Source organism: Geotrypetes seraphini, chromosome 1 (assembly GCF_902459505.1).
Source record: "Geotrypetes seraphini chromosome 1, aGeoSer1.1, whole genome shotgun sequence".
Taxonomy (NCBI): Eukaryota; Metazoa; Chordata; class Amphibia; order Gymnophiona; family Dermophiidae; genus Geotrypetes; species Geotrypetes seraphini.
This window is the reverse complement of record NC_047084.1, coordinates 159,747,791-159,773,885: the sequence shown is the minus strand read 5'-3', so window position 1 is coordinate 159,773,885 and position 26,095 is coordinate 159,747,791. Positions and strand designations below refer to the sequence as shown.

Sequence of the window (26,095 nt, the reverse complement as noted above, 5' to 3'; positions counted from 1 at the left end):
GCCGTCGGAATCATCAAATGCGTGCCCAAAACCCACCAGGCCTTCATTCGGAGGCCAGCCACCAGTTCCCAGGTGCTCACAGCTGCCCAGGAGTTCAAAGAACCCCGTGATAGACAGCAACCTCACAGGAACCCAAAAGCCCCCCCACCTCCAAAGAAGGTAAAAATTAATTTTAACCCCCTAGTTACATAAAGAGACTCAACTCGTGCACATTTACATCATGTCTAGTATTTAAATGTCTCTTATCATATTTCCCTTCTCCCGCCTTTCCTCCAAGGTATACAGATTGAGATCTTTTTAAGTCTGTCCCCATACTCCTTATGATGAAGACCACACACATTTTAGCAGCCTTCCCTTGAACCAACTCCATCCTTTTTACATCTTTTTGAAGGTGTGGCCTCCAATTGTACACAATATTCTAAATGAGGTCTCACCAAAGTCTTATGCAGGGGCATCAATACCTCCTTTTTCCTACTGGCCTTACTTTTCCCTATGCACCCTAGCATCCTTCTTGCTTTCGCCGTCACCTTAAGATCATCACATATAATCACACCCAAGTCTTGCTCTTCTGTCGTGTACATAAGTTCTTCACCCCCTAAACTGTACCATTCCCTCGGGTTTTTGCAGCCCAGATGCATGACCTTGCATTTCTTAGCATTATTTTTGCTGCCAAATTTCAGACCATTCTTCAAGCTTTGCCAGGTCTTTCTTCATGTTATTCACACCATCCGGCGTGTCTGTCCTATTGCAGATTTTGGTATCATCCGCAAAGATGCAAATCCTACCCGACAGCCCTTCAGCAATATCGTTTATAAAAATGTTAAAAAGAACAGGCCCAAGAACAGAACTTTGAGGCACACCACTGGTAACATCCCTTTCCTCAGAATGATCTCCATTGATCACCATCCTCTGTTGCCTTCCACTCAACCAGTTCTTGACCTAGCCCGTCACTTTGGGTCCCATCCCGAGGGCACTCAGTTTATTTATTAGACGTCTATGTGGAACCATATCAAAGGCTTTGCTAAAATCTAAATACACCACATCTAGCGCACTCCCTCTATCCAATTCTCTGGTCACCCAGTCAAAGAAATTGATCAGATTTATCTGACAAGGCCTACCTCTAGTGAATCCATGTTTCCTCCGGTCCTTCTGGAATCCATAAGATTCCAGAAACGACCATTCTCTGTTTTTAAAAGTGTTTGCATTAATTTGCTCACCACAGAAGTCAGACTTACTGGCCTGTAGCACAATTGCCCTTGGGCCCCCATTCCACAGGGGGTCTCAAACCTGCCCAAAATTAACAGAAAATGCAGCTTGCCAGCTGGCTTGGAGCTAGCATCTCTAACACCCACCCTATTAAGAAGCTAGGGAGAGAGAAAGTTCATATCAACAGAGCAGTGAAAGGAAAGACCAAGACAGCAATTTAAGATCTGCTAAGTGATGAGAAGTGACATAGAGGAAAGACTTCAGGAAAGATATGAGCAGCCAGGCAGATGTTTATAGAAATAAACCATGCAAAGTACTGACTATAAATGTGGGAGTAATTCAGTCTTCTATGATCCATATGCTATAAGCCTCTTGACCTACATAAATATTTCACTTGTGTTTGCAAGTGGCTGTTAAGAGCTGGATCTGTTCTGAGTGGCACTTCATGTACATGCAACCTGTTTTTCTTTGTACTGTGAGATGCTTCAGAAGTTTCTAGTATTGGCTACCAGCTGTTGCATCATTAAATTATATACTGGATTTCTTGTAGATGGGAGTAGACATTCTGGAGCAATATCTCATTACTTCATCATCTTTGGAAAGTTATTTAATTGGACCAAAAAAAATATTAGAATTTGCAGACTTACCTGTAAACAGGGGATTCTTGATGGTCATCAAGATTTACAAAGACTAGGGGACACTTGATGAAGTTAGAGTAATACTTTTAAAACCAATAGAAGGAAATATTTTTTCACTCAGGTTAAGCTCTGGCATGCATTACCAGAGGTTATGGTAAGAGCGGATAGCCTAGCTGGTTTTAAGAAAGGTTTGGACAAGTTCCTGGAGGGAAAGTCCATAAATTGCTGTTGAGACAGACACGGGAAAAGCCACTGCTTGTCCTGGATCAGTGGCATGGAATGTCGCTACTATTTGAGTATTTGCCTTGTGACTTGGATTAGCCTCCATGAAGATGGGATACTGGGCTAGATTGGTCTGACCCAGTAAGGCAATTTTGATGTTCTTACGACAGCAAGATCCTACAGCCACGTAAGTGGTGATGTTACTGGATGGAGCAGATCTGCTCTCCCAGAGCTCAGAAACCATTGGGTTTTCTGACCCTGCATGTGTGTTCACACACACTCCTTAAGTCTAGATCCTTTAGTTCGGATTTAGGCAGCTTCAATCTTGAGATGGGCAGGTGAAAATGTGTGGCTGTAGGATCCTTCTGCCATGAAGAACCCCCATTTCTTATCTCTACCAGACCAATCCAAAACCAATGGATTATTACATTACATTACATTAGTGATTTCTATTCCGCCATTACCTTGCGTTTCAAGGCGGATTACATCCAAACTAAAACAAAATTACATTCAAAATTTGAAGGAATAGAATAAGCAATGACATAGAATTTTTAAGGTAATATATAAGAACATAAGAACTGCCATCTCCGGATCAGACCTGTGGTCCATCGAGTCCGGCCCTGATGTAGTTTTAGTCACCCATATCCCTCTATGCCTCTCGTAAGGAGATGTGCATCTAATTTGCCTTTGAATCCTAGCACAGTGGATTCCTTAATAACCTCCTTTGGGAGAGCATTCCAGGCGTCTACCACTCGCTGCGTGAAGCAGAACTTCCTGACATTTGTCCTGGACTTGTCCCCCCTTAGCTTCAAACCATGTCCTCTTGTCCGTGTCACGTTGGACAATGTAAATAATTTATTTTCCTGCTCTATTTTATCGATGCCTTTCAGTATTTTGAACGTCTCGATCATGTCCCCTCGCAGCCTCCTCTTCTCAAGGGAGAACAGTCCCAGTTTCTTGAGTCGTTCCTCATAATCCAAGTTCTCCATACCTCTTATTAGCCTCGTTGCTCGTCTCTGCACCCTCTCCAGCAGTTTTATATCCTTCTTTAGGTTGGGAGACCAATGTTGGACACAGTATTCCAAGTGTGGTCTGACCATTGCTCTATAAAGCGGCATTATGACTTTCTTCGATCTACTCGTGATTCCTTTCTTTATCATGCCTAACATACTGTTTGCTTTCTTTGCCGCTGCTGCGCATTGTGCCGATGGCTTCAGGGTCCTATCTATCAGTACACCCACGTCCTTTTCTTGTTCGCTCTTACCCAGAGTTGCGCCTGACATTCTATACTCGTGTTCCTTATTCTTACTACCTAAATGCATTACTTTGCATTTCTCCATGTTGAACGTCATCTGCCATTGCTCTGCCCATTTCTCTAACTGATACAAGTCGCTCTGGAGTTCCTCGCTATCCTCCTGCGATCTGATTGCCCGGCATAGCTTTGTGTCGTCTGCAAACTTAATGATCTCACTGGATATTCCGTCTTCCAGGTCATTGATATAAATATTAAATAGGATCGGCCCAAGTACCGAGCCCTGGGGCACACCACTAGTCACTTTCTCCCAGTCTGAGAACTTCCCATTTATGCCCACTCTCTGCTTTCTGTTTTCCAGCCATTTGTCTATCCACCTTTGTATATCTCCCTCTATTCCATGGCTTTGTAGTTTCCTGAGAAGTCTTTCATGTGGAACTTTGTCGAATGCTTTCTGGAAGTCCAAATATATTATGTCCACCGGCATTCCACTATCAATTTGCTTGTTCACGGTCTCAAAAAATTGAAGTAAATTCGTTAAACATGATTTCCCTTTCCTGAACCCATGTTGACTGGGTTTCAGCAAGTCGTGTGTATCTAAGTGCCGGACTATGCTATCCTTGATCAGTGCTTCAACCATCTTTCCAGGGACAGACGTAAGGCTCACAGGTCTGTAGTTGCCCGATTCTCCTCTTGATCCTTTTTTGAAAATTGGCGTGACGTTCACTATCTTCCAGTCATCTGGTATCTGTCCAGTTCTGATTGTCAGATTGGCAAGTTTTTGCAATAACTCTCCGATTTCAACCTTCAATTCCTTTAAGATTCTCGGGTGAATTCCATCCGGTCCAGGGGATTTGTCACTTTTAAGTTTGTCGATCTGGTAGTACATCTGGTCCAACTCCACTTCAACTGTGGTGAGGCTGTCTTCTATTACTCCACTAAACACTTTCACTGCTTCTGGTATTTTGGGTAAAGAGTTACCAAAGGGAAGTGGAGGTCTTTAGGAGATAAGAATAGGGTGAAATTATTGGTTTTAGATAACGTTTGGTAGATAAAAGAGTATTAGAGAGATCTAAGGGTAAATAGAGTGTTGGATATTGGGTTGGGATTGGTTGTGCTGGATAGGTTTTATGTGTTTTTTGAAGAGTATGGTTTTAATGTCTCTCCTGAAGGCTTTGTAGTCTGTAGTCAAAGATAACAGAGTGGTGATTTGTCTGTCCAGTTTAGCTGCTTTGGAGGCTATTAGGTTATCATATGTCAAAAAAGATATTAGAAAAGGTACCGAGAAGGGCAACAAAAATGATAAAAGGGTTGGGACGACTTCCCTATAAGGAAAGGCTAAAGCGGCTAGGGCTCTTCAGCTTGGAGAAGAGACGGCTCAGGCGTGATTGGATAGAGGTCTATAAAATAATGAGTGGAGTGGAAAAGATAGATGTGAATCACTTGTTTACTCTTTCCAAAACTACTAGGACTAGGGGACATGCAATGAAGCTACTAAGTAGTAGATTTAAAACAAACCGGAGAAAATATTTCTTCAGACAACGTGTAATTAAACTCTTGAATTTGTTGCTGGAGAATGTGATGAAATCAGTTAGCTTAGCGGGGTTTTAAAAAGGTTTAGATAATTTCCTAAAAGAGAAGTGCATAGGCCATTATCGAGATGGCTTGGGGAAATCCACTGCTTATTAGTAGGATAAGCAGCATAAAATCTATTTTACTACTTGGGATCTAGCTAGACTTGGGACCTGCATTGGCCACTGTTAGAAACAGGATACTGGGCTTGATGGTCCTTTGGTCTGTCCCAGTATGGCAGCTCTTATGTTCTTATGTGAGCCAAGTATAGGGCAGTCAAGCCATTGTGACATCAATGATGAGTTTGGCTCTTAGGCATTGGTGGGATGAAGCATTATGACATCACAATCTCAGCTCTGGAATGTTGCTACTCTTTGGGTTTCTGTCATGTACTTAGGTTGGCCACTGTTGGAAACAGGATCCTGGACTTGATAGTATGGCAGTTCTTATTTCTAGACTGGTTCCAGTTCAGAGGTGGATGAAGGAAGGATTTCAGTGTTCTTCAGACTTAAGGCAGAGGAACGTCAGAGGAGTCTGTGGTTTTCTATCCTCATTCTGATTTTTCTGTTACAGATTTGCTTCACTGTACTTCCTTCCCTCCACCCCTTCTCCTTCCCTCTGTTAAAGCCCAAGTTACTCAAAAATAAATTAATAAAAAGAGAGACTTCTTTTCAGACACACTCATAGAGAGTTCTTTTATGAGCGGTTGCTTTTCTTCAGCACTGCCCTTCAGAGGGAATTGAAGCTGAAGCAGTCTCTTCTGTTGGAGGCAGTAAGTTGTTTTTTCTTCTTTGTGCTGGGAGCAGGCTGAAGCTAGAAGTCCTGTAGTTCAGCAGGTTGTCATTTTGTACAACCATTTTTTTTTTCTCTGAAGACTCTGGTGGTAGTCGGCATGGAATGTGGGAAGGACAGTTCCAGTGCAGTGTTCGATCGAGTGAAGAGAATACAGTAAGGGACTTAACCAGGGCATGTCTTCAAAAGAACAAAAATAGTGCTGGATTAAAAAAAAAAAAAAAAAAAAAGTGTGGGTTATACACAGTGGTAGAGAATGATACAGGAGCAAATTTGGCCCCATTCCTGCATGACCTCATTTTTTCCGTCCCATCCCCGCAAGTTTTGTCACTGTCCCTGCCCCATTCCTGTAAGCTGTACCTTAACCGCACAAGCCTCGAACACTTAACAATTTTAAAGTGTTTGAGGCTTGTGCAGATGAGGACGGAGCTTAGGCACTGGTGGAATGAGGCATTATGACATCACAATCTGAGCTCTAGAATGTTGCTACTTATGGTTTTCAAGCGTTTGAGGCTTGTGCAGATGAGGACGGAGCTTAGGCATTGGTGGAATGAGGCATTATGACATCACAATCTGAGCTCTAGAATGTTGCTACTTATGATTCTAAAGTGTTTGAGGCTTGTGCAGATGAGGACAGAGCTTGCAGGAATGGGGTAGGGACAGGAAAAGAACTCACCGGGATAGAAAGGGAAAATGAGTTCCCATGGGGATGGGGAAAAATTTGGCCCCATGTCATTCTTTACACAGTGGATCCCTAAAAGGCAAAAGGATGTAAATCAAGCATTTCAACTTAGAGAAAAATTAAGGCAAATAAAAACTAGATGGTTGGCCTATCCAGTCTACCCATCCAATTGTCCCAAGCTTTCTTGAATTCGGATACCGTTTTTGTCTCCACCACTTGAACTTCTAAGAAATCATGGGGAAAGGTACAGCCCCTAAAAACACTCGCCTAACAATAATTAACTTTGAATCTTTAAATCTCTTTGGGAATCTCAGCGATGCCATTCAAATTCTCATAATCGCTAGGGATTTACACACTCATTTCTTCACTGACCTCACCCTGCCTGTGGCCAAGTATCCCCCCCCCCCACACACACACCTACACACACACCTGTGACAGTGATTCACCTTTGCTGCTTGCACAAGCCTCGCAGGCTTCCCTCTGCTTCATCCAGGAAACAAAACAAAAGTGACATTATCAAGGGAAGGATGCAGCAGAGAGAAGCCTGCAGAGCCCACAAAGGCAGCAGAGGTGCTTCGCTGCTGCACTGCTGAAGATGCTAAGGTAGATTAAAGAAGTGGAAGAGGGAGCTGCCAGACCATAGAAGGGGAATGTGGGAGAGAAATGGCTGCCACTGAACCTTTTTGGTGGGCTGGTCAGGGGAAAGAGGGATGGGACTTGATATGCTGCTTTTTCTGTGTGGTTACGAACAAAGCAGTTCATATATTTTAGACAGGTGCTGGGTTTTGAAAAGCCGTCCGGACCCCTGGACATGTCCTCAAAAGGAGGACATGGGAGAAATCCAGATGTCTGGTAACCCTAAGAATGGGTAGGCCTGTGCGTACCCAGGACCACCCGTAGCAGTGCCACTGCCTTTGGCCAGCCCCTGGGTCTTCCCTTTGCCGTGTTCTCACTCCCCTGATGCAATTTTCTGTGGGTTGCATTAGAAGGAAAACCCAGGGATTGGCTGAGGGCAGCCTCTCATGCCGCTGCTGCCTGTAACTAAAGTAAGCTTTACAGGATCGCAGGAGAGTGAGATAGGTGAGGGAGCACAGAAAAGTGCTGGACCCACAGAAAAGGGAAAGAGACTGGACCCTGGGATGGAGGTGGGGGTGGGAAGAGATTCTGAACCCACGTTATAGGGGGGGGCAGGCGGGGAGGGAAGTGGCACCAGAAGTGATATAATGGGGGGTGCTGCTCATACAAGTTGGCTAAAAGAAGTATCTAACTTGTCACTTCGAATGCAATGCTAAACAATCCCACCAGAACCAGGGAGGCCTGTAATCACATTCCAGGGATGTTTGTTTTCATATTAATATGTAAGGAACTAATAATAACATGAGTTTAAAACAGTTCCCTAAAAGTAGAATCTCTAAATGTTTTTTTTTAAAGCTACAGTGATAATAGCGAGGCACTAGTGCTGGCATGCCACAACAGGCCTGTAAAACAGATTTACAGTTTCCACATGTGAATGCTGACTGTCAGTAGTGGTTGGGAATGTTTACCACATACTGGATCAGAGACGTGAGAGCTCTGGACCTGGCAAAATATGTTATTTCTCTGAAACAAGGACTATTTAATGCTGCTTACTGTTGCTATTAATTATTTCTACAAAGTGCTACATAGATGCACATTATCCCTACATGGTGGAGCTTGCAGTCCAGTTTTTTGTTGACCTTTATTTCTGTATCTATAATTCTCTCTTTCTCGTTGTATTGTGTGTGTGTGTATATACATTAGAGCAGCGTTACAAAATTGCCGCTTGCGTCCAAAGGTGTCTGAAAGTTGTCGAAAATGGAGGCGCTCATGTGGAGGTGTCCCAAAAGTCCACTGCACACTTTTAATACATTTTAAAAATTACATAAGAAACTGAGTTTTTTTTTTTCGTATTTTTAGCATCAACAAGAGTCGCTACAATTTTACTTGCTAGGCTTGCCATCGCGTTCCAACGCCTCGAAGGCTAGTTGTTTACATCCACGAGAGCGCCTCCATTTTCAGTAACTTTCAGCCACCTTCGGATGCAATTTTTCATCGCTGCTCTAATGTGAATTGGCGAGCCATGGTTAAGAGATGATGTGCTTACAAAAACTACAAAAAGCCTAACTATATTCTTTTGCTGATGGCCTGAAGTCTCTCCGAATGATACCTGGAACGAAATAGAAAAAAAAGTGTGTAGTGACTTTTGGGATATATATATATATATACAGTGGTGCCTCGCATAACGAACGCCTCGCACAGCGAACGCTGCGCACAACGAACTTTATGTCTTGCTTCCTACAATGAACTTCGTTTCACACAACGAAGTCGCCCGAGCTGCATCCTTCCGCGCAGGCACTGCGCTTAACTGCCCTCTCTCCGCCTGGCTCCCTGTGCAGTGGCGGGCCGTCGGCTCGCAGGGGCCCGGCGCCTACTGCTGATGCGTTGGGGGGGGCGGAGCTACTCTCGCCGCTTCCCCGATGCTAGAAAAAAAAAAAAAAAATGAACAGTTAAGTCCCAGTTTTTGCCGCTGAGACTCTGCCCTCTCACTGTAAAATTAAACTCTACTTAGTCTGTCTTTAAATTTAAAAAATGTGTGTTGTTTTAAAAAAACAATTATGTTTTTAGATGTATCTAAATAAAAATAATAACAAAAAATGTATCTTTTTTTATGTCATCTTAGCATATTTTATGCTACAGAACGAATTATTTTTTTTAACATATATTGTTATGGGAAAACGCGTTTCACATAACGAACTTTTCGCATAACAAACTTGCTCCTGGAACCAATTAAGTTCGTTGTGTGAGGCACCACTGTATATACATACACACATACATACAGTGGTACCTTGGAATCTGAACGCCCCAGATTCCGAACCTTTTTTTGTAGTAAATTTTGTCTTGGAATCCGAACGCCCTGCACATTGTGGGCTCCTTTTACGAAGGTGCATTAGCGGTTTAACATGCGTAATAGCGCACGCTAAACTGCCGGCATCGCTAGCCGCTACCGCCTCCTCTTGAGCAGGCGGTAGTTTTTTGACTAGCGCAGGGGTTAGCGTGTGATTAAAAGTCGCATGCGCTAAAACCGCTGATGTGGCTTCGTAAAAGGAGCCCTGTGTGTGTGTGTGTGTTTGTGCCCCAGAATCTGAAAGCTGCTTTGGAATATTTGTTAATATTTTACCTTAAAATCCAGTGTATTTACTGTTAAAATTTGAGTTTGTGGGACCCAGGAACGGATTAATCCAGTTTCTATTATTTTCAATGGGAAAAATTGTCTTGGAACTCGAACGCTTTGGAACTCGAACGGGGTTCTGGAACAGATTAGATTCCAAGGTATCACTCTATGTGTATATATATATAATAGATGGATATAGATATAGATAATATGTAGCTATCCTCAAATTTTACATGGGCTAAACAGCTTGCATCCAAGTTTATTAAAATTTTACTACCCCGCACCTAGGGGAAAACCTTCAGGGCCGCTTACAATCTAAGCACATAACAATATAGTAAAACAATAAAATAGAATTAAAATTTTAAAGTAGAACAAAACACACAAGTTAAGGTCATGGGGTGAAACTACATAATATAATAGGAAAGCAAGGGAGGGAAACACATTGGGGGATTTTCCATTTCGCATGATGCCAACAGGGCTGGCATGCACAATTTGTGTTTGTTTCCCAGTAAACAGTAGAGATTCCCCCTTATGTATATGTGTGGGGAGTCTAGTGTCTGTTTTATCAGTACTGCAAACATCTTACCAGTTCCTATGAAGAGGTTACAACTTGGGGCGTTGTATTTCTGTTCCTAGAACAGGTCTGAAATGGCTCCTCTTTACTGGCAATGATAAGATGCCCTACAATGGATTTAACTCTGTCGCGAGAACTGCAATCCAGTTGTTTCCCCAACCATAAACACAACGCCAAAGAGGTAGGAAGGAGGAGGCGAGAAGAGGCAGCGCAAAGTCTCTTGAACTTCACCAAGCCAATGCCCGGGAAGCTACACAGAGCAGTAGATCCAGCTGCCCTGCTGGATTAGGATGCCAGTCCATCTCCAGCTGTATGCTTCCCCCTGCTCTTTACGGGGGGGGGAAACTTGCAATGTGGTGTGGTGAGAGAGCTCTGGCGTTACTGCTTTGAAAACAGCTGCAAGACATCCCAGCTAGAACATCTCCTAAAGTGGAGCGGTGCAGTCTTGGGCAATGTGGTGGTCTGAGGAGGAATGTGAACTTGAAGTCAAAACGCAGGGAAGAGGGGGATCGTTTCAGGACGGCTCACTCTGCCCCCCCCCTCCCCCTCCCCGAGCGAAGTCCTGGTTTTCATTAAGAACAGCTGACTGTGGGTGGACACTTTTTAGCCTTTTCAGGCAAACATCTACAGCGAGGCACATCCAAAAAAACAGAAATAATCCCGGCTCCCTAAAGTATCAAACTGCCCTGCCTTCTTTCTAAATTGCCTTTTGTTAGGAGAACACTAGCGAGCGTTGTGATTGCTGAGATGCCTGCCGCGGGGCTGCCCGCTTTTCAGTATTTAATGCGACTCATGAGTTCCTTTTCTGTTTTCTTTCCAGCCAAGGACCTCTATCATCCATTAGAGCGGTGATCAAGAGAAGTAAGTATTTCCCCCCTCCCCCTCCCCTTTTCCATTGTGCATTACTGTTCATCTTTGCATCAACAGAAACTGGTGGGAGACATGGGAATTTCAGCTCACCCTTCCGGTCATCCTGTTTTGCCAGCTTACAGCAGTCCCTCGCTGGTCTTTAGCTTTCTTGTGGCTTTCCCTACGCTAAGGTCCCTTGCCCAGTCTGCGCCTTTCTTACGGTATTCAGAGGAGGAATGTAAAAACTGTTTTGTAAGGAATAAAATTAGTCGGGAGAATGGAAATTTTGATGTGGCTGTTTAAAATTGTTCTTTTAATATCAAAGTGTTTAGTACATATTTCTACGGTTTTGTTTTGTTGTTTTTTTTTTAAACAGTAGTATAATTTTGGATGAATAAATACTACAGTAGTTCCAAATACTCGTAAAGATGCATACACTTTGTAAGGAAAGCGGAGTGATGGCTAGATGGATTTTGAATGTAATAGCACCCATATGAATCAGCCTTTCTTCCTTTATACTGCATTTATTTTACGGAAAGTCTGCTCCCCCTGATGTCAAAAGCTGATGATGCTTCTGGTCTACATATCCAGCTTTGCATTGTGCACAGCTGCATGGGATCAATGGTGTAACTGTGAATATGCTTGAGACATTTAAATACATCACAGGACGTGTCGAGGGGGAAGACGACATCTTCTTTCTCAGGGGACCCTCGGTCACAAGGGGACACCCGCTCAAACTCAGAGGAGGGAAATTTAATGGTGACACCAGGAAGTATTTCTTCACAGAAAGAGTGGTGGATCACTGGAACAAGCTTCCAGTGCAGGTGATCAAGGCCACCAGCATGATTGACTTTAAGAATAAATGGGGCATCCACGTGGGATCCTTACGAGGGTCGAGATAGGGAACTAGGACATTGGCACTTAGACTTAATGGGGTGGGTCAGTAGAGTGGGCAGACTTGATGGGCTATAGCCTTTTTCTGCCGTCATCTTTCTATGTTTCTATGCTTAGAACAGGGCTTCTAGAAAGTGATGCAGGGACAAAAATTCATCCCCGTTCCCTCCCCGCAAACAAAGATTTTTTTTCCCCCCGTTCTCACCCCATCCCCTCAGTGAAGCACATTGTAACTCTACCCCCTCATTGTCCCTGTGTTTTTCATCTCTGTTGCCTCATCGTCAATACTCCCTATAAGGATTAACAGGGTGCGTGCAATTTTTTATTTATTTTTTTATACATTTGAGCGCTAAGTTCTAAAACTTTGTTTTCCCATCTGAGCATCTAGTTCTATAAACCAGATTTGCAAGTATTTTTGTAAGCAACCATGTAAAATATGTGAGTGATACTCCTAGAATGTATGTGCTCCTCTTAGAACAGGGGTGTCAAAGTCCCTCCTCAAGGGCCACAATCCAGTCCGGGTTTTCAGGATTTCCTCAATGAATATGCATGAGATCTATTAGCATACAATGAAAGCAGTGCATGCACATAGATCTCATGCATATTCATTGGGGAAATCCTGACAACCCGACTGGATTGCGGCTCTCGAGGAGGGACTTTGACACCCCTGGCTTAGAGGGAACATAACTCGCAATCCCCACAGTCTTAATTTTTTTTTTCCCCGCATCTCCCCACTCAAAGCAGAAAGGAAGATTTTATGTTATTGTAGTCTAGCCTAATACACCACCAATCTCCTCTATAATTAGAATGCACCAGATAAATGACTAGCTAAGAAAAATAAAGTCAGTGCTAGCAGAAAACCATGGCTTTTTCAGACACACACAACAAAAATACACCCTTGCCCAGAATGGAATAAGTAATCACAAACTGAAACTAGATATTTGTAGACAAAAGTTAAACTGAACGGCCAAAAATCCAAGACTCTGCCACACCACAGAAACAATGACGCGTGTCCCCAGTACTGTGCAAAATATAAAAACGAGTACAAAGGTAGATGTAAATTAGAAAAAACTGACATATAACAATCACCACTTTACAAATGAACAAATAAAAATAGAACAAAAAATGGAAAATAAGATAATGCCATCTTGCTGGACTAATAGATTATAGTAACATAGTAGAGGACGGCAGATAAAGATTATTTTCTGATTCTAAATCTTCTGTGTTCATCCCACGCTTCTTTGAACTCAGTCACAGTTTTACTCTCCACCACCTCTCTTGGGAGCGCATTCCAGGCATCCACCACCCTCTCCGTAAAGTAGAATTTCCTAACATTGCCCCTGAATCTACCACCCCTCAACCTCAAATTATGTCCTCTGGTTTTACCATTTTCCTTTCTCTGGAAAAGATTTTGTTCTACGTTAACACCCTTCAAGTATTTGAACATCTGAACCATATCTCCCCTGTCTCTCCTTTCCTCTAGGGTATACATATTCAGGGCTTCCAGTCTCTCCTCATACGTCTTCTGGCGCAATTGAATTAGCTTTCAAAGGCCTAAGCCACCTCCTTCAGGTCAGTACAGTATTCTGCTGTTACAGTATCCTCTCCTGACCTGAGGACCATTATCATGACCTCCATCTCCCCAGCCCTCCGCACAGAGCTCTGGCTACCAATCAACAAACTCTGCACTTAGCCAAATTTTACTGAAAAGTTCACTTTTTCCCTGTTTTTAGGGAAAAAGTTAAGTTTACAGTAAAATGTGGGGGGTTACAACCCCCCAAATCCCCCACAATGCCAGCACGATTTGTATTAAGTAAACTGGGGGTGCTCCCCAATAAAAAACCCCGTCGGAGCCCCTAAAAACAGTAATTTTCTTCGGCCTCTGTCTTGCGTGCCTCCGTCTTGCGCTCAGTTGTCGGCGCGCGCCTTTGTCTTCCGCGTTGTTGTCTGTGAACCATGGCACAGAGACAAATTTGTCCCTATCCCCGCAGGAACTCCATGTCCCCCTACCGTCCCCGTGAGGTTTGTCACTGTCCCTGTCCCATTCCTATGAGCTCCGCCTTAAACGCACAAGCCTCGAACGCTTATGATTTTAAAGTGTTTGAGGCATGTGCAGACGAGGACGGAACTTGCAGGAATGGGTCAGGGACAGGAAAAGAACTCGCCGGGACGGGAAAATGAGTTCCCGCGAGAACAGGGAAAAATTTGGCCCCTTGTCGTTCTCTATTTGGAATGTCCTACACTGCTGACCTCATCTTGGATCCACTAGTTATATGTGAAAACATTTTTTTTTTTTTTACAAAGATCATAACTTCCCCCTCCGAAATCGACGCCTCCTCGGAAGGAATTATTGCAAATACAACTCGGCCTGCTACAACAAAGAAAAAATATTTCTCCTCTTCTCTTTTTATTCACTAGAGGGATACTTTTCCTCAGAGCTACCTCATTCCAGGTTAGCGTTTTAGTTTTCAAGGTTGTTTTGTTCTCAGACCTAGTTTTCAGTTGGCTGACATGGATACTGACTGTCTGGACTGCAGTCATATTTCGAAAGTTTGTATTCCTTGTACTATTCCCAAAAGTATAAATAAAATATGACAGTGTTGCTGTACAGCATCTGAAAGGCTTCATTGCCAGATAAACAAAAGTTTGTGGTGTTCTTTTTTTTTTTTTTTTAATCTTTATTAATTTTCTAGACTAATACAAAGTGCCATGAAGTATACAAAAATTAATAATCAACATAAGCACTTAAAATCCATAAATAACATTACAGAAGAAAAATATCCCTCCCCTTTCTTCCAACAATTCAATCAAGAAATAAACCAAAAAGATATCCCCCCACCCACCCACCCCGTCCCGGATATATATAAAAATAAACCCTAAATTAAATAAAAACAATTATGTGGAATTAACAAAGGATGTCAGCGGCCCCCATACCAATTTAAATACTTGGCTATTCCCCAACATATCCGCATTCATCTTTTCATATTTGTACTTTAACATAAACTGGCCCAGCACAAAAAAAAAAAAAGCTGAAAGGAAAATGGAATGAGTTTATTGTAGCAACAGGGTTTATGTAGAATAATTTAGACACTGACTGACTGCAGGAGAAAGATAAAAATTTTAAATACACAATGGCAAGCTTATGTACAAGTGTTCTGTTTCTTGAAAAGCTTATTGGTTCATGATTGGCAAGTGATGGAGCCTTTGGGGAAGAAGGCATTAGCAGGGATTATTGGCCTCTTCCACTAACAAATACTGTATCGAGCAAGACTGTAAGGCCTTCTCAGGAGAGTCTTTATTATCTTATCAATTTAATTTTGGAAGATGGTATAAAAAAAAAAATCACAAAAAATTGCACCCTCCAAAATACAGGACAAAAAAGTCGCCTTTCTTTACAAAAAGGGAGAAAAGACCTCAGTGTCTAATAGGGGCTCTTTAAGCTTCCCATATAGACAGGCTAGTTTTAAACAGAATTTAATCCTAGCAGACACATCCTTGGTCAGAAAAACTCCCAATTAGTAAGTGAACCTCTATTCTAATTTTCTAATAGTTTTATATATTTTCTTATAATTTTATATATTTTTTTAAACTTTTCTTCAAACAACAATTGTCAAAAATAGAAGTCACTTATCTGAGCACTTCGATATTCAGGTGTAGTCCTGGAGTAAAGCAAGCAGGAAAAACTGCTCTATGGAAAAAAGCTATCAGTCAAAACATTCTTCCAAAATATCCAACAGGGGCCCCTGTTTCGCAACAAAATGCTTCATCAGGGATTTGAGCGATCACACACCCGCAGGAGTGGAAGCGGGTGTGTGATCGCTCAAATCCCTGACGAAGCATTTTGTTGCGAAACAGGGGCCCCTGTTGGATATTTTGGAAGAATGTTTTGACTGATAGCTTTTTTCCATAGAGCAGTTTTTCCTGCTTGCTTTACTCCAGGACTACACCTGAATATCGAAGTGCTCAGATAAGTGACTTCTATTTTTGACAATTGTTGTTTGAAGAAAAGTTTAAAAAAATATATAAAATTATAAGAAAATATATAAAACTATTAGAAAATTAGAATAGAGGTTCACTTACTAATTGGGAGTTTTTCTGACCAAGGATGTGTCTGCTAGGATTAAATTCTGTTTAAAACTAGCCTGTCTATATGGGAAGCTTAAAGAGCCCCTATTAGACACTGAGGTCTTTTCTCCCTTATTGTAAAGAAAGGTGACTTTTTTGTCCTGTATTTTGGAGGGTGCAATTTTTTGTGATTTATTTTGGGCATCCTTTTCTTGATTTTTTGGATATTTTTGTTATATATTAAAAAAAAAAAACCATAGTAGATGACGGCAGATAAAGACCCGAATGGTCCATCCAGTCTGCCCAACCTGATTCCATATAAATTTTTTTAATTTAAATTTTTCTTCTTAGCTATTTGTGGGCAAGAATCCAAAGGTCTACCCGGTACTGTGCTTGGGTTCCAACTGTCGAAGTCTCCGTCAAATCTCACTCCAGGCCATCTACACCCTCCCAGCCACTGAAGCCCTCCCCAGCCCATCCTCCCCCAAAAGGTTATATACAGACACATTCCATGCAAGTCTGCCCTGTACTGGCCTTAGATCAATATTTACTATTATTTTCTGATTCTAGATCCTCTGTGTTCATCCCACGCTTCTTTGAACTCAGTCACCGTTTTCCTCTCCACCACCTCTCTCGGGAGCGCATTCCAGGCATCCACCAGCCTCTCCGTAAAGTAGAATTTCCTAACATTGCTCTTGAATCTACCACCCCTAGGATTACCAGACTTCCGGATTTCCTCAGAATGTCCTCCTTTTGAGGACATGTCTGGGGATCCAGACAGCTTTTCAAAAACCCGGCCCTTTGTCCGGGTTTTGAAAAGAAATCGCGTTTGGGGGGGGAGGGGGCATCCGTACATGCACGGATAAAACACAGTGACGTTGCATGTCCGTGATATCATCGTGTCGCATGCGCGGATGCCGACGAACAGGCAGTTGGGGGCGGGGATGGATGGAACTGGGCAGGTCTAGGGGTCTGGATTTTACTAATGTCTGGGAAAACCTCTTTTTAGAGGGACTGTCCAGCTGCCCAGACGGATTTCCAAAACCCGGCAATTTTGTCTGGGTTTTGGAAAGGCCTGAGCTCGGGACCACGTCTAGAGAGCCTCCGAGCATGTGTGGATGCAGTGATGTCACGTGCATGCCTGTGACATCACCGCATCATATCCCTGCATGCTTGGAGGCCTTCCAGGCATGGACCCGGACTCAGGGAAGAAGAGATGAGGTTTGGGGGGGGGGGGCGGGGCTGAGAGCAGAACAGGGTGTGACTAGGGGCTGAATGGGGTGGGGGCCACATGCCCTCTTTATTAATGAAGAAATCTGGTAACCCTAGCAGAAGACCTTCCTATCTACTGCTAGAATTCTCAAGATGGTAAAGGAGCACATTTGAAGATTTAAAAATTATTTTTATTTGAGAGTTGGGAGGTTCGAGGTTCGCCTAAAAAAAACTCATCTTTTTATGGAGGTTTGGGATCCTTATATTCAGAATCTTTCACCAAAAATACGAAGTTTGGTTATCAATGATTTATTATGAAAATTAGGTTTAATAATTATATTCCAGTTATTTATTTTAATTATTTATTTTTGTCAACTTTCATCCAGGGTGAGGGAAGATAGGGGGTAGGGGATGGAATTAGGGGGGTGTAGATAAGATTGAATTAGTTCATATGGAAATTAAATTTGAAGGAATGATTTTAGATTTGTATGAAATATTATTATTGTGTTTCTTATTGTATTGAATGTATTTTTGTATTATCCTATTGTACTGATTATTTGATTCTTTCAATAAAAATTGTTATACATAAAAATTAAATTACCTGGTAGGGCCTGATTTGAAGCGTTTCTGGCCTTTCACGTCCACTCTGTGTAGGTCCCAATTAAGTTTCTCTTAGGAGACAACGGTATCTTCCTCTTGGGAGGTTTGTATTGCCAGAAAGGCTGAGTTGATCCCAGCTGGATTTTGTTGGTTTTTTTTATTTTTTGGGGTGGGGGGGTTGTGGAGGTATTTTAGTGAGTCACCTTTGTGCTTAGCTACATAAAATAGCAGCTTTTGGCAGGCAGACTTGTTTTAAGTGATGTGGGGTCATTCTCTTATTTCACTCCGTCATGCCTTTTTCCAGGCTAATTCCTTCCACAAAATTGCCTTGTATTGCGAGTAATTTGATTCCCTTTTATGATACCACTAGCCCAGAACAAGTGTATGCACACGTAGAAAAAAATTGTATTTATTTTTTTTTTTTTTGATTACTCACGTAGGCAAGCACTGCTTTCTGCTTTTAAAACACAGTTCTTCTGTATTGCATGAGTGCCAATTTGGAATGCATTGCGTGTATTTAACTTGCTGGATTAATCGGGTGGGAAGCAAAAATATATTGTGGTTTCTCCCAGTGGCGTGGCAAGGGTGAGTGGCACCCCTGCCTGCTGTCTTCTCCGCCCCCCTCCCCCAGGCCACGCGCATGCCCCCCTTCCATCTTTTTGGCTATCCCTCTGAGGTCACTTCCAAGCGTGGAGCCTGGAAGTGATGTCGGAGGCGACGTCGAAGCGGGCAGCAAGTCCACAGTGCTGCTCACACAGGGAAAATTAAAGAGGTACGAGAGAAGGGGCGCTTGGCGGGGAAGGTCAGGAAGGAGTGGGGAGGCAGAGAGGAGGACAGGTGCCTGTGCCCCTTACAAAGACCGCGCCTGGGGCGGACTGCCACCCTCCCCTTACTAAGCCTTGAGCACTATGGAAGATTTGTTAGAAGCTATGAAGGTTTCCAAATCGAGGGCCGTACAAAGGGAGGGCATGGATCCAATCCAGTATTCACGTGAACCTTCCTTAAGGCTATTTAGCAGGGCTGCCCAAGTCCGGTCCTCGAGATCTACTGGCAGGCCAGGTTTTCAGGCTATCCACAATGAACATGTATGAGAGAGATTTGCATACGTTGCGCTCCAATAATTTTGCTGTCACTGCCCCTACTCTCTGGAATTCGCTGCCTAACCACTTGTGTGGTGAATCCGATTTAAAACAATTTAAAGTAAAACTAAAAACATTCTTGTTCCAGGACGTCTTTGGATAACAACTGTCCTTTTAAGGACAAAATTAAAGTAAACTGTTACTTTTTACCCTAAACTATTGTACTTTCCTTTTATGTTGCACTTTTCTATAACGATTGTAGTTCTTCCCCACTTTCCTATTGTTTGAAGTAGGTCCAAACGTTTTATCTGTGCTTTATTATTTTATCCAATATCCCTTGTTTTTATATGTTTTTACGTTTTAATATGTTTTTATGTAATTTTATATTGTACACCGCATAGAAACCTGATTAAGCGTTTTAAAAAATATTTTAAGAAACTTGAAATTTGATACCAAGAAGGCAGTGCAGGCAAATGTCTCTCATGCATATTCATTGTGGATATCCTGAAAACCTGGCCTGCCAGTAGATATCGAGGACCGGACTTGGGCAGCCCTGCTAAATAGCATCTGTTTCTCTGGTATTTGACTACATTCCTTAGTCATTTTCTCTTTTGGGATTACTGATATTTAATTTATTTTATCTTAAACAAGATTCACATGTGTGCGCTTTATTTTAGCTTGGCCCTTTTTTATCACCCAATTTGTCAAAATCTTTTCCTACAAGCTCATGTTCCACAGGTATTCACATTTTGGCTATCGTATATACTCAAATATAAACCCATCGGAGTATAAACTGAGATACAAGTTTCCTCCTCTGCCCACACCACACCGGCAGTTTTCCCACCTTTGGCCCCCCCATGACCCCGCAATTTCCCAGCCGATAGTGCCCCTTCCCTCTCTCTTCCTCCCACCCCGAAGAGGCACAACCCACCCCCACAACCCACTGTGCCTACTGTGCTTCCCTGGTGGTCTAGTGGTGCGTTGGGGGCAGGAGTGATTCTCACTTGCTTTTGCCTGTGCTCTCTCGATGCTGAAAATGACTGCCGAGACTTCCAGCTGCAGCCTTGTAAGACTTAAACCTCTCAAATGTGCCGCAGGAAGTCTCGGCAGCCATTTTCAATACCGAGAGAGCAAGGGCAGGAGCGAGTGAAAATCGCTCCTGCCCCAACACCCTGGTAGACTACCAGGGAAGCACATTAGGCCTGGCATGTCCTACCCCTGGGTCCTGGAGGTGGGTGGGTCATGACTCTTTGGGGCGGGGGAAGAGGGAGGGGTATGCCAACAGTGGGGGAACAGCCGGTTCTGGTTGGAGAAGAAGGGATACTACTGAGTGAGTAGATTCGAATATAAACTGAGACCCACATTTTTAGGCGAAGTTTTTGTGGCCCCAAAATCTTGGTTTATATTCGAATATATACGGTATATTAGAAGGTCTCTAAACTAAGTTTTTTGAGAACTCTCCTTATAAAGAGCATCTTCACTCCCAGCATAGACCAATTTTAACTTTCTAAATCAGTTACTTCAGAACTTTGGGGATGGCAGGGTTGTTTAACGATGTTAATGTTGATATGTCAGTCTGATTATGTAATTTTTGTAAAATAAGTGACATGTTATTTTATGTATATTTATGAACGTGTTGATGTACTTCGCCTGGTATACGACGGATTATAAATAAACCAAACCAGAAACTAGTTTCAAATCCATTTTAAGCTCCAAAATGAATTGTTCCCCCCAACACTATCCCCTCTGTGGAATGCACTTCATGGTGGTTTGGTTTGAAATAAGTTTGCAATGTGATGAATAAACGTACACCGTATTGTCTTCAGGCAGAAATGGATATATGCTATATATGAAAATAAAAAAATCAATCAATATTCAGCTGGCATTAGTCAGCGGGTTGGTTTGCTTTTTTACATAAGCTTCAGATATTCAATGCCAAACCATGTGCAAGCATCAGCTTAGTAACATAGTAGATGACGGCAGATAAAGACCCGAATGGTCCATCCAGTCTTCCAACCTTAACTTCTCTTTAAGTTACTGATTAATTTAAATTTTCCTTCTTAGCTATTTCTGGGCCAGAACCCAAAGCTCTGTCCGGTACCATGCTTAGGTTCCATCTACTGAATTCTCCATCAAAGCTCATTCCAGCCCATCTAAGCCATCCCAGCTGTCGAAACCCTCCGCAGCCCATCCTCAACCAAACAGCCATATACAGACAGACACAGACCATACAAGTCTGCCCAGTACTGGCCTTAGTTCTTCAATATAAACCATTATTTTATGATTCGAGATCCTCTGTGTTCATCCCACGCTTTTTTTTTTTTTTTTTTTTAACTTTGTCACTGTTTTCCTCTCCACCACCTCCCTCAGGAGTGCATTCCAGGCATCCACCACCCTCTCCGTAAAGAAGAATTTCCTTACATTACTCTTGAATCTCCCACCCCTCAACCTCAAATCGTGTCCTCTGGTTTTACCATTTTCCTTTCTCTGAGCCTGCCTAGACTGCTCTGGCTGCTGAAATGTATGCAGGCCTTGGCCAATATTCATTTGGGACCCATATAAGACGGGCCCCGGCTGAATATTGGCCGAGACCTGCGTGTGGAGTCCACATATCCCGAAGCTCGTGGCTTCACCTCCCACCCCTCACATCAGTTCTGATCTCCCCTCTGGCTCTAGGAGCCCCTTCAGCCCTGGTGGTCTAGTGGTCTTTGGGACAGAAGCAAACCTCCACTCATTCCTGCCCTTTGCAGGGCCTAATTGAAAATGACCACCATGACCTCTGCATCCTTTTTTATCTCTTCTGAACTGGACCTCTCTTCATTCTGTGCCTTCTGTTTCCTCATTTACAGTATGGTAGAATTCCAGACAGTTTCAGCACAATTCTTTTATGCTCCCAGTACTTTTCATATTTCTCTGTTTTTCTCCTTTCCCCTTCTCACTAAGGCTCTTTCTTCTTACTTTTTACTGTGTTTTCTTTAAGAGAAAGAAGAACCTACGAATCGCCCTATTGGATCAACACAAAGGTTCATTTTAGCCCATCCTTCTGTTTCTGACCGTGAGAAGTCCAGATCAAACATACCTGGCAGAATCCTCAAAAGTAGCAAAATTATCAGTGGCTTTCCCCCGGGTCTTCTGTAGAAACAGTATGGTTTTACCTCCAGAAATTTGTCCAAATCTTTTAAAATCACAGCTACCTTAATTGCTTTGACCACAGTCTGCAGCTGTAAGTTCCAGAGCTTTACTTTGCATGGAGTGAACAATATTTTCTCTTATTTATTCTAAATGTGTTACTGTGTAACCTCATGGAGTGTCTCCTAATCTTTTTATATTTTGAAAGAGTAAACAATTGGCTCATATTAACCTATTCCTTTCCACTTTGGATTTTTTTTATAGAGCTCTATTGTATCTGTCCTCAAATGTCTCTTTTCCAAGAGTTTATCCTCTTAGTCATTGTGGTCACCCCTCTTTGTGCTTTTTCTGGTTTAAATATCTTTATTGAATTTCATAAAACACAACAATTAGGCCAGGTTTTCAGGATATTCACAATGAACATGCATGAGAGAGATTTACCTGCACTGCCTTCTTGGTATGCAAATCTCTCTCATGCATGTTCATGGTGGATATCCTGAAAACCTGGCCTGCCAGTAGATCTCGAGGACCGGTCTTGGACAGCCCTGGTAGGTCCTTGTTCTTTACTCTCAGGCCTCAGGGGCTGCCGACAGGTCATGCTTTTAGGATATCCTTAACGAATATGCATAGGAGATATCTGTTTGCCTACTACTTCCATTATCCCCTGATTTCCATTTATGGCACTTAGGGCTCCTTTTATCAAGGTGCGGTAGGCGGATAATGCGCGGAATACCGTGCGTTCAACCGCCTGCCGCGCTAGTCGCTAACGCCTCCATTCACGAGGCGTTAGTTTTTAGGCTTGCTGCGGGGATTAGCGCGTGATGAAATGTCCGACGCGCTAACCCCCCGTAGCGCGCCTTGATAAAAGGAGCCCTTGGATCCAAGATGGCCGCTGCATGTCTGCTGCAGTGAGGACGCCGTCGAAAGTTTCCTGCAATTATGCCGAAAAGACGGGGAAGGAACGTCGGAGGAGCCTCCCGGCGACCCTTAACCCCAGCGGTCACTATTGATGATTTTCTCCGACGCCTACAACGGGAGCAAGAAGAGTCGGGTGCCAGCTCACTAGGGACGCCGCCGGAGAGTAGCGCAGTGGTGAGATCCCCTGGGCTCGATGTCACTCTCAGCCCCGACGTCAGGACGCCACCCCTTCAACCGACGCCGCAAGCAGCTAGCTCTCCACGGGACCAGAATGCACCTGAGGAGGTAGCTTCTTCGTTCCCAGAGGCTAGCATGGAGGGCTCGCCGAATATAATAGCGCAGAGTGACATGCTTTCTCTGCAAGGACTTGCGACAGGGACAACAGAGTATGGGGGAATACAAGACGCCACTGAGGTAAAACTAACTTCAGAACATTTAGATACTACACCATTACAACTTTTTTCACCTACAAAACCCCCTAAAGTTACACTTGAAGCATTATGGGACTTGGTAGTGAATTTGGGGAATTCTTTAAATCCTCAAATAAAAAGTTTGGACAAGGAATTAAAAGAACAAAAAGAAGAAATAAATGTGTTATAGTAGGATATATCTCAATTAAAAACAGAGTCACAAAATAAAAGTAAGGAGCTAATATCTTTAAAACAAAATCAAGATTTGCTGGTTAAAGATAATATAATACTCAGGAGGAAGCTGGAAGCTCAGGAGAATAATGGTCGAATTAACAATTTGAGATTTATAAATTTTCCAAAGATCTTGTCAACTTCTCCTAGAGAAATGGTGAAAAGGTACTTTATGGAAATATTGGAAATTCCTGAAAGCTCCTTACCTCCTCTTACAAGAGTGTACTATCTTCCTGCCAAGCTCCAATTTAAAGAAGAAGGAATAAATGAGGAACCCCGGGAGAGATCATTGGACATTTCCGCAATACTGGAACAATCGGATAGAGAATTGGCTGTTCCAGCCACTCTCTTGTTGTCTGTCGCTTTGGCTCCAGACAAGGATTGGATATTAAAACTTTTCTTTAAAAATAGGTCCAAAGACTTCCTGGGACATCATATTCAGATTTTCCCTGATGTCTCTAGAGAGACTCAAAAGAGAAGGAAAGAATTTCTACTTCTAAAACCTGGAGTGACTCAAATAGGGGGTATTTTCTTTCTGAGATATCCATGTAAATGTGTGGTTAGATATTTATCATTGAAGTATATTTTCACAGAGCCGTCACAACTGATTAGTTTTCTCTCAGCGAAACGTCTTGAGAAAGGAATAACAGCGCCCATGGAAGGTTAGTTCCCCGCACTGTAGCAAGACATGGATTTTCGTTTAATTAATTTGATTTATATTTGTCCTACTCTTTAAATCTTGGATCCAATATATGGAGGACTAGTGGGTGATCAACTAGATTATTATTCTTTTATTTATTTATTTTTATTTTCAAACTGAATTATGATTGTGGTATATTTTAATTTTGGAAATTTAGTTCAGTATGTTGTTTGATCTCACTTTACTGTACAAGATGTATATGCTTGGTAATATTATAAAACTCTATAAATAAATAAATAAATAAGAAAAAAGGAGCCCTTAGAGTTGCACCCTCAACTTAATTGAATAAGAAGCCTATTAATGCTAATAATTGACTTCTTTAACAAAGCAATTAGCCTTAATAGGATTTAATTTATATTCGCATAAATTTTACATGTGGCACCGAAAAGGGGGCACAGAAATGGGAGGGCCATGGGCAAATTGGGGGTGTTCCTTAAATTTAGGCATGAGGATTTGCTTCAAGTTTCCATTGATGCAAACGGATGTGTCTTCCAGGCATAAGCATTATTCTATCAACCATGCCTAACTTTAAGCGCCGTTGTTTTTCTGCACTGATTTATTAGACACCATATTTAGAATTCAGTCCTATATGCAGACTCTCTTACGCTTATTCATTTAGGGGCATCTTAGAAACCCGACCTGTTGTTAGCCCTCAAAGGCTGGGAGTGAATACCGAGAGTCTAGGGTCAGAGCTTTTCTTTCTATGGCCACAATTTCATTTGTGCAACCACAGGGAGCATAACCCCCCCCCACCCTCCCCCCGGAAGCTAAGCACCAAAAGGTGTCTTATGGAGGGCCTGCTCAAGTCGCTATCCCAAAACCCAGGGCTCCTTTACGAAGGTACGCTAGCGTTTTTAACGCAGGCACCAGATTAGCGCACGTTAGCCGAAAAACTACCGCGCGTTAAGGCCCTAATGTGCCTTTGTAAAAGGAGCCCCTAGAGTCTGGAAACCTCTAGTCTAGATTCTCCTGCCATTTTTTTTTTTAAGCTCCTGAGATAGAATGTTTTCTTCAGTCTTGTTTTCTCTGTTTCTTCCCCTTTTTTTAAAAAAGACTTCTTCCTTTCTTCCCTCCTTTAGCAGTTATGCATGGTGAACAGTGATGCCTAATAGACGAGGTGTGTTTTATACCAATTATTCTGGTTTTCTTTTAAAGCCTTGCAGAGCCTTGGCTATCTTTCGGGTTTTTTCTCAGTAATATTCTATTATTGATTTATATTTGAGGAAAATTTGAATCGCTATTAACTTTGGCTCTTCAAATGCTTGAATTAACTTGCTTTGAGGAATGATTTTATTTTTAATAAATGATAATGTTCGGTTTTGTTTTTTGCTTAAACTTGAATAAAAGATTTAAATTGTGGCCTTAATCTAAAAAATGCTGATCAACTTTGAAAATTGACATCAAGCTCAGCTTCCTTCTAGCTGATTATGCATATGAAGTTCTGTATAAAATGAACAGGTTCATATTTAACAATTCTGATTTATGCAAATTCAGTGGAAATTATTCAATTATATGACTTGTCATATGAAATGTATATTCCATTACAGTCCTGATTATCTTAAATTGTACTGTTGGACTTTCTGGTGGTTTCAGTTAACCTAATGAACTTTCATTTCCTCTTTAAAATAGCTTCTCGGACCGCTATTCACAGTGAGCAGCAGAGAGAAAGGAGGTATGCACTTTAAGTTTAATTTTGCATCAAGAATTGTTATATGTAAATCTTTTTTTATTGTGAAATTCGTTGCCATAGAATGTGGTGAAAACAGTTAGCTTAGCAGGGTTTAAAAATGATTTGGATAATTTCCTAAAAGAAAAGTCCATAAGCCATTATTACGATGGACTTGGGAAAATCCACTTCTTATTTCTAGAATAAGAAGCAT

The 26,095-nt window shown here is 42.3% G+C and overlaps 1 protein-coding gene across 2 annotated transcripts in view; it reads left to right on the top strand.

Annotated features, from left to right (window-relative positions):
- Positions 1-26,095, top strand: part of SH3D19 (SH3 domain containing 19) — a 245,957-nt gene that overhangs the window by 95,359 nt on the left and 124,503 nt on the right. For both annotated transcript variants that reach the window (XM_033940651.1, XM_033940641.1), the window contains exons 3-4: positions 10,949-10,989; positions 25,845-25,887. In XM_033940651.1, the coding sequence (XP_033796542.1) occupies positions 10,949-10,989; positions 25,845-25,887 (84 nt within the window). The remainder of the gene's footprint in view (positions 1-10,948; positions 10,990-25,844; positions 25,888-26,095) is intronic.